At 39.8% G+C, this 18,897-nt stretch overlaps 1 protein-coding gene across 5 annotated transcripts in view; it reads right to left on the reverse strand.

The window, feature by feature from the left end:
* The window catches only part of NR3C2 (nuclear receptor subfamily 3 group C member 2), a 190,781-nt gene that overhangs the window by 45,844 nt on the left and 126,040 nt on the right, over window positions 1-18,897 (reverse strand). For all 5 annotated transcript variants that reach the window (XM_041412013.1, XM_041412011.1, XM_041412012.1 and 2 more), the window contains one exon: window positions 4,325-4,441. In XM_041412013.1, the coding sequence (XP_041267947.1) occupies window positions 4,325-4,441 (117 nt within the window). The remainder of the gene's footprint in view (window positions 1-4,324; window positions 4,442-18,897) is intronic.

Below are 18,897 nucleotides of genomic sequence, written 5' to 3' on the forward strand. Positions count from 1 at the left end.
CAAACAAAATATGATTCCCAAAAAAGTTTTGGAGTCCTACTTGCCAAACGGGATATAACTGTCTGCAGAGCACACACATACCTTCTAGAAATGAGAAGGATGATTTAATGTGATAGTTGGCAACTTCAGCTTTGCAGAAATTACAAGTTGCACATGCTTCTTATAAAATCAAAACAAAAATCGAGACAATAACATAATTAGGTAAATTATTTGCTGACTTGATGAATAATTTTCTAAAGATTATTAAAGGATGTAAGAGCTTAGAAAATGCTCCAATATTTCAACAAACAAAACGAGGAGGTAAACAATAGAACTGCCAAATTATTTTGGCTGAGCTTTCACAAAAAGGTGCATTTTGTATCACTGAATTACACGTATTTTTTACAAGATGCCTAATCATGGCATGCTGCCACAGTCAAAATAAATATATTTTTTTAATTTAGAAAAAAAATTAGCATGCTGGAAAGTAGAAGTTATGCCATCAAAACAAAATGGAAAGACTGACAGAGTACAAAACCACTCTATTTTACTATTTAAAAAATATTGAGAAAGAATATTACCAAAAGAGAAAAAAAAACCCTAAGAAAAAAGATCAGTAGATTAATCTGAGATTGTGCAAAAACGTGCTGCAGGAAACACGGAACACTATTTCTGATTTCCAGTTTTCCATTATAGAGATTAGTCTCTTCAGGAAGAGCAGGAAGACAATCTCAAACTGTGAAATTACAAAATTTGCTTCATAACCCCCCTATTTCAGTAAATGGGAGGAGCTGGGTGGGGGCAGCCTGGAGTCCTTCACTCCCATCTGTACATGGGGAGGGTGGCAAAGGAGAGTCAAGTTTCTTTCCAGCCCATGGGAGACATGACCTTGTTCCCTAATGCAACATTTCTTCTAGATCCACTGGAGGTTTGGTGTTTAGGTTTTTTTCTTTAAATGAGGTGATAAAACATCATAGTTATGTACAAGTAGAAAATAAATGCCCATGGTTTCAGCAACTTGCAGACTTTCTAGCCCTGAGGGATGCTGATGACCATTTTGCTTATCATCTTACTTTATTTCCCATGAACCAAGCACATCAGCATCTCTGATACAATTTGGGAATTGTTTTTACATTTGCTTTTCTTTGGAGGGTGAGAGCTGAGCTTGGCCCTACTCCACTAAGAGCACAGCACAGTGCAGTGTGTCACAGCTACAGAGAGTACTCTGCTGCAAAGAGAACTTTAAACTAAGTTGCATTTATAAATTCATTTTTCTCTAGCTCCTTACTGTTCATACTACCTAATAACATACTTGCCCATTTTGCCTATAAGTCCAAGCTAGAAAGAGGTAAAAAGCCAATTTTTACTGGAGTAATGTATATGCTTGGCAAAACAGACTGACCTCATGAAACTACTACCCACAATGTATCTTCATAATATGACATTACTCATTCTCTTCAAGCTAAATATGAAAAAAATGTTTAATACCAAACTTGGCATTTTATATGAAAGCACAGTTATTAAATATGAATTAAATATCTCTTTTTACCATTTCCACCTCCTTTTTTTGTGATGAACTCCAGCATATCAGAAATGCCCTGCAACAACACACAGAAGCTCCCAAAATTGAGATGCTGTGTCACTCCTCTGCAGATGCCCAATGCAGAGCTCACCACTGGAGACAGATGGCCTAAGCACAGAGAAATCCTCAAACTCCCAGCATTTCCTGCCAGAGCTGGACTGGCTCAAAGGCTGGAAGGTCCATCAGCATGATTTGGGAACCCTTGAGGCTCTCTAAACAGCAATGCTGCCTCTGGGCTGAGGGTGCTTTACCTCTCTCTGGCAGCCCTCCCCTGTCCCTCCAGCCTGCTCTTTCCTTCTTTGACCAAGCAGAAGGCACTGCAGTGCATGGAAATCCAGAACTGTTCCTCTGCCATCTTGTTCACAGCAGTGATGGAAAGACCTCCTTTATCATATTTTGGCTCCTTTATGTGGCATAAAGGGATGAAATCAGGAGTTAGAATTTCCCCTGAAGTTTCTCTCTGTGATGGAAATCACAGAAACAGCTGAACTGCAAATCTCAACTGCATGCCAGCTATACACTGCAGAGGCAAACTTGTCCTTCCAGGTCAAAGAGTCACAGACATTAAAGTTGGGAAAAGACCTCTAAGAACATCAAGTCCAACTGCTAACCCAGCACTGTCAAGTTCATCACTAAGCCTTGTCCCCAAGTGCCACATCTGCACGTTTTTTGTACACTTCCAGGGATGGCAATTCCACCCTGGCCAGCCCACTTCAGTGTCTGACCAACCTTTCACTGAAGATATTTCTAAACCTCACCTGGCACAACCTAAGGTCATTTTCTTTCATCCTGTAGCTTGTTTCATGTAAGGAGAGACCAACTGATCACCATTTTGCTACACGATCCTTTCAAGCAGTTGTAGAGAGTGATTAGGCTTCCCCTGAGCCTCCTTTTTTTAAGGAGCTAAACAACCCCATCTACCTCAGTCTCTCCTCATGAGACCTGTGCTTCAGACCCTTCACCACCTTCACTGCTTTTTTCTGGACTCGCTCCAGCACCTCAACATCTTTCTTGTAGTGAGGGACCCTAAGCTGCAATAAACACAGGTCAAATATTATGATTTCCAGCAGTCTACCAAGCTCCAACAAAAGAGAGGATTTTTCAATGCACTCCTCATTTACAGCATTCCAGTCAGTATTTAAAAAAAAAAAAAATAAAAAGGGCAAAAAAAAAAAAGGAGCCCCCTCTAGAAAAGTATCCCTTCTGCCTTGCTTTTCTGCAGAGGACATAATGTGAACACATCCTTTGAAACACACCTGGACATCACAGGGATGAACTCATGACATTGTAGATGAAGTGTCTCCTGCTGCCGTTTCCTAAGGTTCTCAAGCCCTGGGTTTTGCGGGAGCTCCACTGGCACTGCACAGGGCACATCCTGGGGGATGCCCTACACCAGCTGCCAGCAGGATGCAGCAACATTCCCAGCACTGCAAAGAGCTGACCTCCCTGCTCCACAATGATTTTCAGCACTAGTTTTCTGGGATGAAGGAATTGCTACCATGGAGCTCCTGCTTCATCAAACAAAGGCATTTTGCTTCTCTTGGTAGGTTGAACAATGCAGATCAAAACCAAAGGAATGCTGTCACCTCCCCAGCATGCCATAATCTGGCCCTGTTTTCCCCTGGGAAAAGGAAATAAGGGGCCTAGGATGCAATGTAGTATCTTAGAATTGGGAAGGGGCTTGAAAGAGAGCCTAACTGGGCTACTCTCTCTGAGAAAGTAAAGTGCAGCTTGTTTGAGTATCTCTGCCTCTGCCAGGAGACAGAAAATGAAGTCTGGGAGGTAGAAAAAGGCAGCAGGCAGGAACCAGGATTTTGCACATAACCTATGAAAGACAAAGCAGCTCAGTCTATAAAACTAAACTCAGCTGCCAGGAGAATAGGTCCAGGAGGACAAAAAGTGAATTTTGAGATAGGGAGGAATTAATGTGACCATGTTGTAATTTTCTGTACAGTGAAAACACTCTAAGGGAAGGATAACTCTGTACTATCAGGGAAAGGACCTGCAGCAGTATCCAAACCCCTGTTCACAGACAACATCATAAACACAGGAGTGGTGGAAAAAAGGCATTTGTAAGAGCTTTTGCTCAGATGATGGTTTGAGACAGGAAATCCACTGAAGCACAGACAGAAACACATAGCCATTACCAAAGAAAGATTAAAACAACAGAAAAAAACCTCTTATAAATTTTGTTATCACACTGTTTTCAGTATGCTTTTGATAATTAGTAAGAAAACATTTTTCCTTGTTGTTGTTGGTATACAAACAATGCAGTAACATCATCAAAATTATTGCACATCCTTGCAGTCACAGAAAAAAATCAACAAAAATGCTGAATAAGCACCAAAGAAGTTGAGAGGTTTCACTATGTGCGAATTTGCTTTCATAATGGTGTAACACGTTTTTCAGTATTCAGGAGAATGCTCATCAAAAAAAAACAAAAAACAAAAAAAAAAAAAAAAAAAAAAACCCAAAAAACTATGCAACAGTTGAAACCTTAACATTTTTAGCTTATGGTATGCTACTAAAATTACTGTCATCATAAAACACCCACTTTTCTTTTTTCTGTGCCATAAAATAGGCACCTCCAAACCCCAATTTAGAATGACAATAGAGTTTTATCAGCTATTAAGCACTTTTTCAGGATAATCCCACCTTAAAACTTCTGAGATTATGCAGCTGCCAGAACTAAAAAAAGGCTGCACATTTCCAATGTTTTCAACTAATCAAATTAAGAGACCGAACTATTAATATTCTGCTTACCTCCTAAATTCATTCCAGCTTGCAGACATTTCTGTAATCGACAGGCTGGGCAGTTCTTCCTCCGAATCTTATCAATTATACAGTCGTTCCTTCCCGCACACAGGTAATTGTGCTGGCCTGAATGAACCAAAAACAAAATGCATTATTAGAGGCTGTATTTACATAATTCCAATTTGTTCTTCTCTGCTGCTTTGTTCTCATTTTGAGATTCTTATTACTGAAGACACTTCAAACTCCATTCTTTACCCTTTCCAAATGATCTTGGTGAGTTATCATGGGTGTTTATTATGAGCATCTCTTCTTTTTAATTTGGGAAGGAATTTTGGTGTCACCCTCAAGAGAGGGCTCATTACTTTTATTTTTTTTTCCTAAACAGGACTGGAATTTTTCTTCTAGTGAAGAACAAACAATTGGTTTGAAATTTTTCAGATCTTCTTAGGTGTGCTGTATCACAGAGCAGTCTAACAGCTCTAGGTTTGAGTACATTCTCATGCTCAAGAAGTTCAGGATATAAAGCAGAAATGCATAGCAGAGGTTAACTTTCCCCATATACTCCACTCTCTTCAACCAGGCTAAAGTCACAACTATATTATTTAATTCCTGTAAAGCCCCACAGAAGCACTCCTGAAGAGACAGCAGGTATTTAATGCAGAAGGGAACTACACGGCAACCAGGGAAACAGGCTGGCATTTCAGAGCTTGGACTCAAAAGGCATTTTGCTCCATGGAGGAACACAGGTGGAGCAAACCGATGCAGTGTCTCAGGCAAAGGCACTATCACATGGCCTTTTCAAAGCCTGGTGCTTGAATTTGATGTGGAAGCACAAAGGAAGCTGCAAGGGTTGGTGTAGCGTGACAGCAGAAGCGAGAGGAGATTCTTTTAGCTGTCTTGATCCAGAGGTGGCACACAGGGATCTGGGGTGACCAGAACAAATGTGCAGAAATCCAAGAGATGTGCAAATGAAATTGCAGCCAACGACCAAAGGAAACAGCAGCTGTAGGAGAGGAGGGGAAGCCCTGGAAGAAGTCAGGAGCAGAGCTGCACTGGAACTGGCAGGGGATGACGTGCAGGGAGAGGGAATGAAGATGCAGATAAATCCACAAGGGGACAGAGCTGATGTAGGACAAGAGGCATAAAATATGTCTGCCAAGCTATTTTCCACAATACTCATTTGCTTCCTCGGGAAAGATAAAGAGAATATTCATGGGACACAGGAGACTTGGTTTCTGCTTTAGGCTCTTTCAGGAATTTGCCTTAAAACTTCAGCTAAGTAATTTTCTATCTCTGCACCTGTCTTCCTTTCAGCCTTACAATGTTATCTAGACAGTGAACTGAAACTTGGGATGTTTCTTGACTCTCTTCTCAGCATCTCACACAAAGAAAAAACTATCTCATTTAAGTGAGTGAAGTGTTACAGTAGTATCACAAAGATATCATCACTTAGATAATGCTTTAGATGTTTAAAGAACAAGCAGATGGGTAAATAAGGGTTTTATTAAGGGACTTTACCTAGCACTGTGACACAGATGAAAAATAACAAAACTTCAAAATAATTGAAGAGTAAATAACACAAGACATAAAATCAAGTTGTACAATATAGTGACAGCACCAGGATCTATCAGCTGGCCTTTAAGCAGGCCTGCTAAACAAGAAAAATATAACATTCTCAGCTAATCACAAAATGAAAACCGGGGTATCACACGATGCTTATTTTGTGATGTGATTGAAACAAAAACAGACAAGAAAGAGAAGAGTCAAATTAATTCCTCTTTATATTTTTGCTCTGAACTGACTTGAGCACATCCCCTAAAGAACCACCACATAGACAGCACAGAAGTAACACAAAAGGAGAAAACAAAAGCATTTAAAATTATTATATACAGCATAAAGATGGTTTATATGTCCTTACAAATACTGGTATATAATCCTTTTTCTGGAGGGAGAAGGGAAAAATGGTTATTTTTCTGCTAGGAATTCAGGTGCACTTGCTCAGGACTCATACAATGTCCTTTGTACATCAGACTACTGCAATACCATTTTTAGGCTTCCACAGGCGGGTGCAGGCTATTAATAAGACAAGTCAGCTCCAACACCGCAAAATGAACCCCTTTGCGGAACTACCCTGAAGGCAGTTTGTGCTAAAAAAATGTATACCTGTTAAGTCAACATTTTTCACTACTGCTTTAAAAATCTAATGGGTTTAATACAAAAGTTCCCATTTATGCACTCCAGGATAATTACTTGGACTGCATTTTTAAATGTTGTGGTAATGTTTGATTCCAACACTGTCACAATGGGACTTCCTAAGAAATATTCCCACAAGAGCAGAATATTCCATAAATTACCCTTCAAATTCTTTCAGTAGTCTGCAATCATGGTTTTGTGACCTATCTACTCTACACTCAAATACTTTCAGAAAACATAACTTACTAAAGGTTCATCAATTTTTGAATCATGCATTTCTGAGTAGTAATGTATGGTACAAAATCTATAGCTAGCTTTTCTAGTAAGCAAGGCAAACAGCAAACAAAATCTTCACAATTTTTAAATTTTGTACACATTCCTTAAAAACCACAGCCATCATAAAGTTTACATTAATGAAAGTAATTTGAAAACCCTTTAAAAAACCAGAATAGATCAACATTCCAACAAACCCCCTATGTAGAGTACAGCTATAAAATAATGAACAGTTTTTGACATCTACAATGAAAAAAAAAAAAAGGCTTCAGTCTTCCATGCAATCAAATATGGTTCATTTCAAATAAACTGATTTTGTAAAGTAAGTCAGCAAAGCAAAGACACCCATAACGAATCAGTATGTCCCATCTGTGCCTCACAATGGCCCCTCAACTTCAGGATCAAACCAAAACCTGACATATCTGAAATTGATGCAGTGCTCTCAGGACCTGCAGGGCTCTTCAGGACCTCAAAGAGGTGGAGGAGGCCATCCTGAAGAGAGGCTGATGTTTCTGTGCTGCCAGATCTCCAACTCTTTCAAGAGATTTATTGATCTTCCTTGTGCAGTTTGTGTTTAGCTTAATCCAGCTGTTCTTTTTATTCCGTTCAATCAGCCACAAGTGGGCTGGAAAGTGACAAGAGCAGATATTGAATTCTCATCTCCCATGTGCTAAATGCATTAAGATGAAAGTAATTTTAACTTATGCCATCATTAAGAGCACTTAAAGCAGCTAATTCCTGTTCCATCTAAAATACAAAGATACCAAAAATGCGAGGAAAATTTTCCTGTTCTAAATAAATAACAAATACGTAACACACAGTTACACATTAAGAAGAAAGTGAGATCTTTTCTCTTAGCAGAGAGTAGAGCTAGAGGAAGACTGAAGTTTGCATTTTCCAGGTTATTGTGCCACCACATACCACAGAATGACACAACCAAATGTACACACAAAAATATTTGAATGTTTCCAACCTTCTCACCTCCAAAGATTCTATAATTCCCTGCTTTTACAGGTTTGAAAAAGAAAACAAAAAGGAAGTATTCATGAAATTCAGTCTTGCCACTTACTGAGTTTTCCTGAATAAGCAAAATTTAGCAGTAAAGAAGGGGAGGAGAAAAAGCTGTTATTTTGGCCTAGGAATTACTGCCAAAATAAGGCTACAGCAGAAGCTGTGCCTTTCCCCATTTTAAAACTCCACTACAGTGATTGAGTCACCAGTCCCCAAAATTGACTTGCTAAGATAAACTTATGTATGTGTGCAGAGCACTGCTGCTCCAAGGGCTGCCATGCTTCCCAACAGGTAAGGCTGCAGAAGGAATGAGATGTAGATATTTCTTGTCAGTATTATTTCTGTTCCTGTCTAGGGCAAAATTAGAAAATCAAAGAAATTTCTGAAACATTCCTCCTGTTTCATCTTCCTCCTAAAAAAAAAAAAATTATTTCCCTCCAGTTTTTTGAAGTCTAAGTCAGGAATTGCAAGTCATTAACGAGTATTCTACATTTTTGTTCTCTTGTTAAAATAGCAACTACTATGATCAAATGTTAAATTTTGTAAGGAGAAAAGCGTAGTGCTGGAAGAGGACCCAAAAGACTGTTTAATTCAAGCCCACTCATGGAAGCATGATAAGACTAGCTTAACAGTTCAAGCAGGTTTTTAGTTTTCTTTCTATTTGTATTAAAATCTACTGGGGAAAGGTATTCTGCAACTTCCCTACAACCTACAAGCTCTGTGTGATTAGGCACCCCTGAAGTCGTGGTTTTTTCCCTTTACATTTCCCCCAAACAGGAATATTTTGCGACAGGAAGATGTATTCATAGTCCTCCCCACAGACATTCAGAGTAATAGATCACCACCTTCTTATAACAATCTCTTGCCTATCAAAAGATTTATGTTCCCCATCTCTTTGCTGGGCTAAACAAATCCAGTTCTCTCAATCTCTCCTTGCAGGTCATGTTTCCTGAATCTGTCATCAATTCCTCCCATTCTCCTCCAGCCTCTTTCCTAAAACAGGGCACATTTTTCTTGCTGAGTTTCACCATCACTAAGGCCAATAAAATGGTTATTTCCTGCATCTTGCACACACAGCAGCCCTGCTAATGCAATCCTGGACCAGAGCTGGCTTTTGGCAATGGCATTAGGTTGTTGACTCATGCTCACTTGTGTGTCACTAACGACCAGCTCCTCTCCTGGGGCACTGCTGCCTTCCACATGTTCTTTCCTGCTTTTACCTGGGCAGGCAGCTCTCTTTATTCTCTTCTAGATCCACACACACATTCACGGAAAGAGACAAAGAAAAAGTCCAAAATCCACTCGGGGTCTGATGTCTGAAACAGGAATGTGCCCTGGGTACCAAGACTGAGGAAGCCTCACAAAGGGACAGCAAAGTGAGAAAACAGGAGCAGCAGCTGAGGCCCAAATGAAACAGAAGTAGCTTGAAAAAGCTCAGCTTTTAAGATAGTGTCTTACTAAGGCACATCAAAATGCATATAAAATATCCCAATTTCCCTTCTTCCTCCAAAATGAGAATTAATACTTTGACTCAGAAAATTGCAGGCAGAGTTGTCTTCTCCCTGAGGGCAGCCGGAAAGCCAAGACTTCTTCCAGGGTTTCAGGAGAGAGGAGCTGGAAGCCACCTCCAGCCCTGCCTTGCAGATCTGCATGCTAAGACCTAGGATCCCTTTTGCAGCTTCTGGGCTGGAATAAGTGCTTAGGTTCTGGAATATTTCCCAACTGGGAAGATTATCTCCCCAGCAGTGATACATATAAAAGCCTTATGGAATAAATAACATTTATTTCTTAACACTGTCCCTTCCCTTTACCCACCAGCCTGTCAGACTGCACAAGCTCTGTTTGTGCGTCCCTTCCAACTGAGCCACAGGCCTTCCCTGCTACAGACAAAGCAAACAAGCTGCAGAAAATCATCAGGATTTTCTAAAGCAAGTCTCTCATCTCGGGAATATCTGGTCAGCAAACAGAACTTAACACCAGGTTTTTCTGCTTTCTGGTATAGCCCTAATGAAGGGCTTTGCCTCCTACACCAAGGAATCACAAAATATGCACATCCCAACCTCTTATTTGTGCTCACTGAGCTATGTGATGTGTTCCTTTAAACCAGCTCTGAAACCCTCCCAGGTTTTGTCTCTGTATCCATATAAGCTCCTTCAATTACTAAAAATGAAGTATTTCTACCTTTTGATGGCCAGTATACAAATAAAATTGCTGCCAAGACTTGCCACAATCGTTTTCCACATCCAGAAAAGGATTTCCTGTTTGACAGGAGTCGTATTGCACTATCAAGGGACAAACTGCATATACCTGAGGTTTTCACTTCACCATCTCCAGCAGGCAGGTAGTCTCAAAGAGATCAACATCATAAGTATGATGATGACTCTTTTCAAATTTCAGTTTTCACAACGTCCCTATTTCTTGTAAAAAAGCAAGGCTGCTGCTAGTCAATGGAAATGAGAATTGCATTTTCATTTCAAATGTCCATTTGGTATACAGTTGAGGGTGCTTTTTTTTTGTTTTGGGTTGGGGTTTTTTTGTGCCTTTTTTTTTTTTTTAAGCAGTTGACAACTGCCCAGCAACAGCAGCCTATGTTTGCAGTCACTATTTTAGGCTACATCACATGTCAATTACATAACCTTGTTTTACTGCTCTTGAACTGGTTCGAACAACCTGGGAAAGAGATTATGGCAGTCCCTCCCAGCCGGCCATCCATCCACACACTCCAGCAGGACCTGTCCCCCCAGCACAGCTCCAGTGCCTCTCTCCAGGGCTAGTTACTCATTGCCAGACCCACCTGAGGCACTGGATAATTAACTTCCTCAGCTCTGTTTAAACCAGTCCAGTTTGACCATGGTAAACTAATAAACTTGATTCCTCATGCTGAGATTTATGTGTAGCAGAATAAGCTTATAAATGCCACAGCCATGGTACAGGACTTAGATATGCATATTGCCCCTTCATTTTACATAGAGAATACTCTGGGGTTGCATTTTACATACTGAATCTCAGGGTTACCCAAAATTCAGGGTTTATCTCCCTTATTACTCCACAGACCCTATCATTCCCAGACAACATGCTTTTCAGTTGCAGACCAAGCCAGTATCTGACAAGATGACAATACTGGTCAATTATTAACATTATTACAGCATGCTTATAGCATAGGTATAATCTAAATCCTTTCCTGAAACAAGAATTTAGAGCTTTCCCTCCTTTATAATAAATTAGAGGCTTAATTAAAATTTCTTTTGACTTTGGCAAAATATTCATCACACCTGGGATATTTCCTACCTGCTTCTCATTCTGAATTACCTTCTGCTACTTCTAGGTCCCAAGGTATCTTTCACTTTCTCTACCCTTTTATGTTACTGGATTCTTTTTTGTCTGCTATTTTAATGATATTTCTCTAAAGTGTCCTTACATTCTCCTGCCCCCTCCTTTTTCTTTCCTTCAATAAAATTTGTTTTCCAACCACTTTTTTTTTAAACTTACTGTCATCCTCAAGACTTTTACCCCTTTCCTGTTCTGTAACCCTTTCTTCAGTCTCCCCATTTACCTTCTAAATGAATTATTTCCTCTGTTCAGCCAATAAAAGTGATTTCACAGGGCACATTTACACTGCAGTTAAAGGTATGGCTACACCTGATTGAATATACTGAATCAAAGTATATTAAAATTACTGATGGCAGGGGATAAAAACGAAGTCTGAACAGAACCATTTCCTGCAGGATCCATGAAACCCAGCAAGGCCTTTTCTAAAGGCACAGGCACATCCACTGGTGCTCCCAGATGAGCTACCAGCTTCCTCCAACAGTAACCACACACACAAAGCTGATTCCCCTTTTTTTCCTGGAAGTGGAGCAAGGAGGGTTGTATCTCCAGATGCTGGAGACACATATGCAAAAATGCAAAACTTTTATAAAAAATGCAAACTTTACATGCAAAACTTTTTGAGTTGTCATTTACACGCTCCCTACACACACACCTAAGAACACAGACTCCAGTGCTCTGCCAATCTTAACATGGACTGTCTTCTTTCTGCTCTTTCATGTTCTCTGGAAGCTTGCCTTCACACTGGGCTGAGACCAGGCTAATAACAACAATTGGAATGGTCTGGTGACCCTGGCAAAGGAGATGCAAAGTTATAAAAATGATTCTCACTCACTATTTTAAGCAGACTGAAAGGGCACTGATGAGAGGGATCAAGGAGAGAGGAAATTTGGCAAGGGAGCATGGGATGTAGCCCAAAAGAGGCTACTATTTTCTGCAGGAGAAAACCATCCACCAGGGATGAAGCCTGCTAATGGCAGCGAGATGAGCAAGCACAATGTGAGCACCTCACATTTAAGGTCCACATGCACATTTTCTTATGCCATGCTTAAAACTGCAGAATTTTGAAAGCCCCTCCAAGCCTGTGTGTGGTGCTCCAGCACTCCTGTTATTCACACAGGCTGGGCCACCAACACAATATATGCCCCAAACTGATGCTGATGCCATCCTCAGGACCGTCTTTCAGTTCAGCTTACTGGAAACCTGAAGACAGCCACATCTCAGAGTACAAGATAATTCCCTTTTCAGGTGGTCAAAGAGATGCTGCATGATGTTAGCACAGAAGAGGAATAGGAAAAACCTGATCTTTGCAAAGCATTTCTGATTCAGTGAAATCACACAGCACTGGAAATCTCTTTTGGATGAAAACCAAGGAAAAATATCTACAAATACCAAAAAAATCCTGTTACCGAGCGAAATAATTTTGTTTCTGTTTTGAAACTAGTTTTCAGCTCAATTACTTTTGATTTTAGATTATAATGGATACAGGGATACAGAGTGGAATTAGAGCTTTAGAGGATGTTTTGACAAAATCACACATCTAATACTTTACAGCGTTTTCTCTTGCAGTGAGTTTCCAAATTTTCAGTTTGGTTTTATTTTCAACTGAATATTTTTGAAGTCTCTAGATGCTGCTATCTTCAGAGGCAGATTTACAAGAGTTCATGTTGCATGCATGATGGCTAATACTGCTTTCCCATGCTACAAATCTGATAAGGCATTCTTGACATACTACAAAGTTCCAGGTGCATTACTGGAAAATCTGAACATACAAGAAATGGTCTAAAAGGTCTGAAAAGACTTTTTAAAATGAGTGCAATGCAAAAATTTTAAATTGCAACTGAAATGCCCTTCCATTTTTTGCTGACATAAAGTGGTCAGCCAATCTGCTACACTGATACACGATGTAGTATCCTGCTCTACAAATAGCTCACTGTTTCAACTGGATTTCAGGAAGCACTCAGTGTAAAATAACATTTGTGTGAAATATCAAGTTCATTTAAGGGAATGTTTGAGAGTGAGGTGTGGGGGGAGCATTCTGGAATATGGAGCACTAGTTGGTAATGTGAGGATTTCTGAATGACTCTGCGTCTCCCTGAGCCACGCTCCTTCAGTGAACATTGTACTGAAACTATTCACCTCTACAAAAATATTTATATTTGCAAGTATACCTGAAGCCTGGTACACTTTATTTATTCCTCCAGACTTCTGTGTCTGCCCCACCATCCTGCTGATATATTAATGTAACAAATTGTCTTTACAGTAATAACCAAGAGATAACTTCTCATAGAACAGACAGAAAAATCAAAAATGCACAGCACTAATTCTGTGTTTTGCACCTCCATTTTAAAATCTGCAATTCCAGGCTGACTCCTTCAATAAGATGCATGTTACTTATAAAAGATATTACTAGAAAAATAGGCTGTTTGTTTCACAAAGTTAAACTTTCCCCAACTCTTGATCTCAGTGAAAATGTTCTGTTAATTTTTTTGTTTTTAAAACTAGCTGCCCTTTGGTTTTTGCAAACATTTTGATGTTCAAGTCTGCTGTGTTCTTGCATTTAGCATGCTCAGCAGATCACAAATTTTATTCTGTGTGAATGACACATTATCTTCAAAGCATATTTTTCTCTTGCATTTTTCATGTACAGTTTACTACAGCTCAGTCTGGAAATATGCTAAATTTATAATAATGAATATTATTATGTATAATAGCAACAATTTAAAATATTGCCAGCAGATACGCTGTCAAATATTTTCCACTAGAACCCTGGTCAATAATAATTTTCTTTTAAAGGCTGCAAGCAATACCATCACAAGAGAGACTTTTTAGCACAGTCTCTTGAGATCCCAAACACAGAAATGTTGACCAAAGTAATATCAGATGCTCACCAAAGTGAACTTAAAAATTCTCTACATTTGTTTGCTGACTTTTTGAAAAGAAGTCTGATTTGCCCTTTGAACTATGTACTTATCTCCCTATTTATTTTCTTCTTTTTCTCTCTCCATTTGTTTTTTATCAGGAACCTCAGCTCTCTGTCACCCAGATAAATCTGAAGAAAGAAGAAAGAGAATTAGGGTGCTGTAGAAAAAAGATCTGACAATTATAATGAAATTTCACAGTATGTTTAGTGTTAAAATACTGTAACAATCTAAACCAAAAAGTGTAAATTCAGAGATTACACCAATTACAACCACTATTTCCATCTTTAATTGGATGAGCACATCTTTCCAAGTACCATTACCCAAAGCAGGTGCAGAATTTTGTGGCTGCAGAGCCACAGGTCTCAGTCCACTCCAACCCTTGCTCCAAAAACCCCTAAACAGGACCTGAAAATAAACACTTCATCCTTTGCTTACTCATCCAACCTCAAGAGGCTGAGCAAATCATCAGACAGCAGCAAAAATACCAATAAACCAAAGCTTTGCCTAATTACCCCAAATTTTACAGGAGCTCATCTCACAAGTAAAACCCCCATGGTCCCCCTCACCCAGGCACACTGGGTCTGGCACCTCAACTGTGGCACAAGAATGACCTCTAAGAGATAAAAAAAGAGATTAATAAATCTGCCATGGTGGCAGCCACCATGCTGGGTGCTGGATCCATGCCCTCTTTTCTGTACCTTCTCTATAGGAATTGCAATTTGCTTTGCCACACAAATATATGAAGGGGTGAACTTCCACACTGGAATCATCCTAGGTCTTGAACAACTAAAGCCATGGATGACTTGCTCTGCATCTGACACTTTCAACACATATAAAGTTGCCACTGGGAGTTAAAAGCAAACAAGGTAAACATCTTTTAAAGCACACAAAACTTCTCAGACACATAATTCATATGCCAGAGTCACATCTTGAAGGGATCAGACCTTCCTTTTTCTACAAGCGAATAGATATTCAGGTAAAACTGAATGTGTCAAATTTCAGCCCCAATAATGGTGGCCACTGAAAACAGAAATGAAAAAGGAGGCATAAGACAATAGAAAAATAATTCTCTTGGGACATAAATACATCATAACTCAGGCATAACAATAATTACTTTCAAAGAGCACCTTGCCTAATTGCAATAATTGTTATTTCAAAATTTTTTGCTAAATTGAAACTAAAGACGAATTAATATATAATTTATATCCCGAATTCCCCCCTGGATTAGGGTTGCTGCTCCTCCCTGGTATGTGTCCTCACCCTCTGTATTCAACTAATTTAAAAAGAACAAATGAGTCTCTTCCTCAGTCTATTCCCATTTAACTTCACAACAGGCAGGTCTGGACACAATTTTTTTTTAAGAGTTCATTTTTCACAATTAGAATTCCAGTAATACTAAGCAGATTGAATTCATTCTAGGTTTTCCTGCAAGTAGCTATTTAATACAAACTGATGTGAAATGAGATGTCATTGCTTACAAGAAATGTATCAACAGCATGAAAATACTTTGGACTAATCTTCATAGAATACAGCAATTTGCTCATTAAAGCGATAGAAATTAGCCAGGGACAGAGTCCAATGTCCTCAAGAGCAGCTCCTGGAGCCGAGGCTTGCAGGTGAGGTCAAGGAAGGAATGAGATGATGAGGGTGGTAGTCCCCTAGTGTAAAGCCATGGTAGGGGCTTAACTGCAGTTCCACATGGCTCACGATGTGTTTCTGCACTCTGGAAAAGGTGAGTTTCACTACTGGCATCAAAAGCAATTGTTTCATAGAAAATGAGAGTGATTAAAAGCAAAGACCACTTGTCTGAAATACACTTTGTAAGTAAAAATGACAAAATCTGCATTAAGAAAATGGAAATTTTAAAAAGGTCACTAACATAAATAAACAAAATTTGCCCTCTGCTTATGCCAGGTTTCCTTGTGATGTATTGCACCCCAGTTTATAATTATGAGAGAATAATCCAATCCTATGTTTCTCCTTATACATCCCAAATTGGTAGGCTGTTTTGCCATCCTCAGAAGTAACTTTGAAACTGCCAGGCACCAGCATTAAAAACCTCCCTGAAAATGTGCATTTGTGTCTGAAAACATACAAAGAAAAGATCAAAATGAAAATTAAAAGCAGATGCACTTTATGTACTAAAAGGTTTTTCCACTTTGATAAGTGGATTATAATGAAGTGTGGCACCATGTTTCATACAATTTATTAATCCAGTCCCACTTATTTACACTCTGAAACAGCATAATGATTTCAATGCTGGAGCACAGCCAAAACTCACATGCAGAAATAATTAAAAAGTTGTGTGGAAAGATTGGTGGTTGCTGGTTTTTGAGGGGCTTCCAAAGAGACAGACGGACTTTTAGTTAACCAGAAGACCTAAGTTGAAGTAGACAAGGCAAAATGTGGAAGTGAACTCATTTTTGAAAGGGAATAGAGACCTACAAAAAGAGAATCAGAGCCTGACTTGCTCTGCCATTACAGCCCCTCCAAGCCTGGAGAAGCTGGTACAGACAGAAGACCTCTCTATACTAGTGCTGATGCAACTAGGGAAAGTCCATTTACCCAAGTTCAGATGCCTACACCAAGTAAAAGGGGAAATGAGGCCATCGGCATAAGAAATCCACTATCCCTTTGCAGAAACACAGTGTTGGTTGGCAGTTACCTCCTGAGCACAACACAGTCCTCCTGCCTCCAGGATCATCCTTACCCCTCAGAGTTCCAAGGTAATGGTCCCTGAGGGTGCTGAGCCACCCAGCAGGTCAGGAATACTTCCTTTAAAGTGGAAACACCACTGGGAGATGCACTCATGCAGAAAACGTCTTTTATTTATTTACTGATGCACAATGCCCAGTTCATTTTATCCACTACATTTCTTATCTACTAACCCCTCTCTGCCTCTACGCCTCACCAGAAAAGGCTGTTTTATACAGCGAGAAGGAAATCTAGAATCCAGTTTATTATTACTATCTGGCAAGATGTACATGATGAAAAGATCCTATACCAATTCTGTCATTAAGTATTTCTACAGCAAACTCCTACTGAGGATAAGTGACTGCCAAAATCAGAGTTTATCACACTGTGAAGATATCCTGTCAAGTATCAAAGGGACGCCATTGAAGTAGGAAAAAAAGAGGCGGAGTTGCCAGCACAAGTATGGACAGAAAAATAATACAAAGAGGTGTAGCAAAATTGGAAGCAAAGACAGGAAACAAGCAGTAAAATTGCAGTTGGAAAAAATGCTACTGCACGTACCAAGGGAGAAATCCAAAATAAAGAGTTAACAAGGCATGGTAACAAAGCAAATTTTGGAAAGCATCACCGTTGAAAGAGACCTAGGAACATGAGGACAATCTGAATGTAACAAGCAATGTAGCAGAGGTGAATCAAGCGCCAGTGAGACCCCTGGCTTGTTCTGAAGAAGCATTACACAGTGGGGCAGGCTGGCACGGCAGTGCTCTCTTCATGCATTTCTTTCACAGCCACACCTGTAATATTGCATGCAGTTCAGGCACTTCATTACTGGAAGATATAAACAAACTGAAGGAAGTCCAGAGAAGTGGAACGGAAATGATTAGAAGCCAGAGGGCCTGATTTACCAAGAAAATTTGAAGTAGCCCTTTACCTGCCTGTAGCTTCTCTGATAATTAGAGACAGGAAATGATAACAGCCCAGTTCGTCTCCAGTCACGTGCCTTCAGCCCTTTTGCCTTGGGCACCTAAGCATGTGCCTAGCCTTAATACAGAGTAGCCAAAGATTTTTGACGTGATGAAGAGAGTAAGATGAAGGAAAGGAAAAAAATTTAGGCTACATGCTATCAAAATCCTCCCAGGAATTAATTATGAATAAATGAGCTACCATAAAAGATGGAGATTGAGTTGCTTGAAATTTCACATTTTACTGCTGATAATGAAAAGGGTTATTCACATCTCAAGTTTATCGTCCGTAAAACAACAGGACTGTTCAATAAAAGCAGTTTTACCCGTACAAGTGTTTGCCACAAACATATATAGCGCCAAGTTATCCTGTCCAGGTAAAGAGACACAACTAAGCAAACATTTTTACCCCAGACTGTGTAAGCCAGGTGGAACGGTTCTGCAAAATGACAAATTATATCCCAGCAGGAAAGTAACTGGATTAGCCTAGCTCCTCACACACTGACATTGCTGTGAAGTGATTTTTAGGAAGGCAGCATTTTATATAACTGTTGAGCTGTCAGCAGGGCTCTACTGAAAGACACTTTAAAAGTCATGTAGAGACTGCCAGAGCCTGATCCAGGGAATGGGTGATTACCATTCACATAGATTTCGCATGTGATCTGGGAAAAAAAAACCCTCAAAGCAACCAAGCACCAAAAAAACTAGCCAAAAAACCAGCAAAGCCCAGCTGCAGGCAGCCTGCAAACAAGTCTGCTGGGATGCAGCTTGCTGTATAATCTCCAAGCAACATTCCAGGCCAACAGCCATGTTTGGGCACACAGAATTCCCAAACCCCTGTACCAGCATGCAAGGCCACCCAGAAATGTTATCCTAAATGTAATCCTAACCCTGTGCCCCTACACCACCACCTGAAACCCCTCCATATGGCTTGGGCTTAAAACCACTTCTTGACGATCCAAATAAACTAAGTTCATAGTTTTGCTCCAGAAAAATACCCTGGACAGATCCTTAGTCCATAAATGAGAGACAAAATAGAAGTCTGCAGTGTTTACTGGAAAGTCAGCATTTGTTACTAAAACTGTGCTGGCTATGCATACCTGAATAGCATGCTAGCCGAGACTTTTGTTTATGCAAGCAATGCAAGCTTTAAGCTACAACTTTTGCATTTTTATTAACTCAACATTTTTCTGCAAAC

The sequence above is a fragment of the Onychostruthus taczanowskii genome, unplaced genomic scaffold (assembly GCF_017590055.1).
Source record: "Onychostruthus taczanowskii isolate IOZ18803 unplaced genomic scaffold, ASM1759005v1 scaffold38, whole genome shotgun sequence".
Taxonomy (NCBI): Eukaryota; Metazoa; Chordata; class Aves; order Passeriformes; family Passeridae; genus Onychostruthus; species Onychostruthus taczanowskii.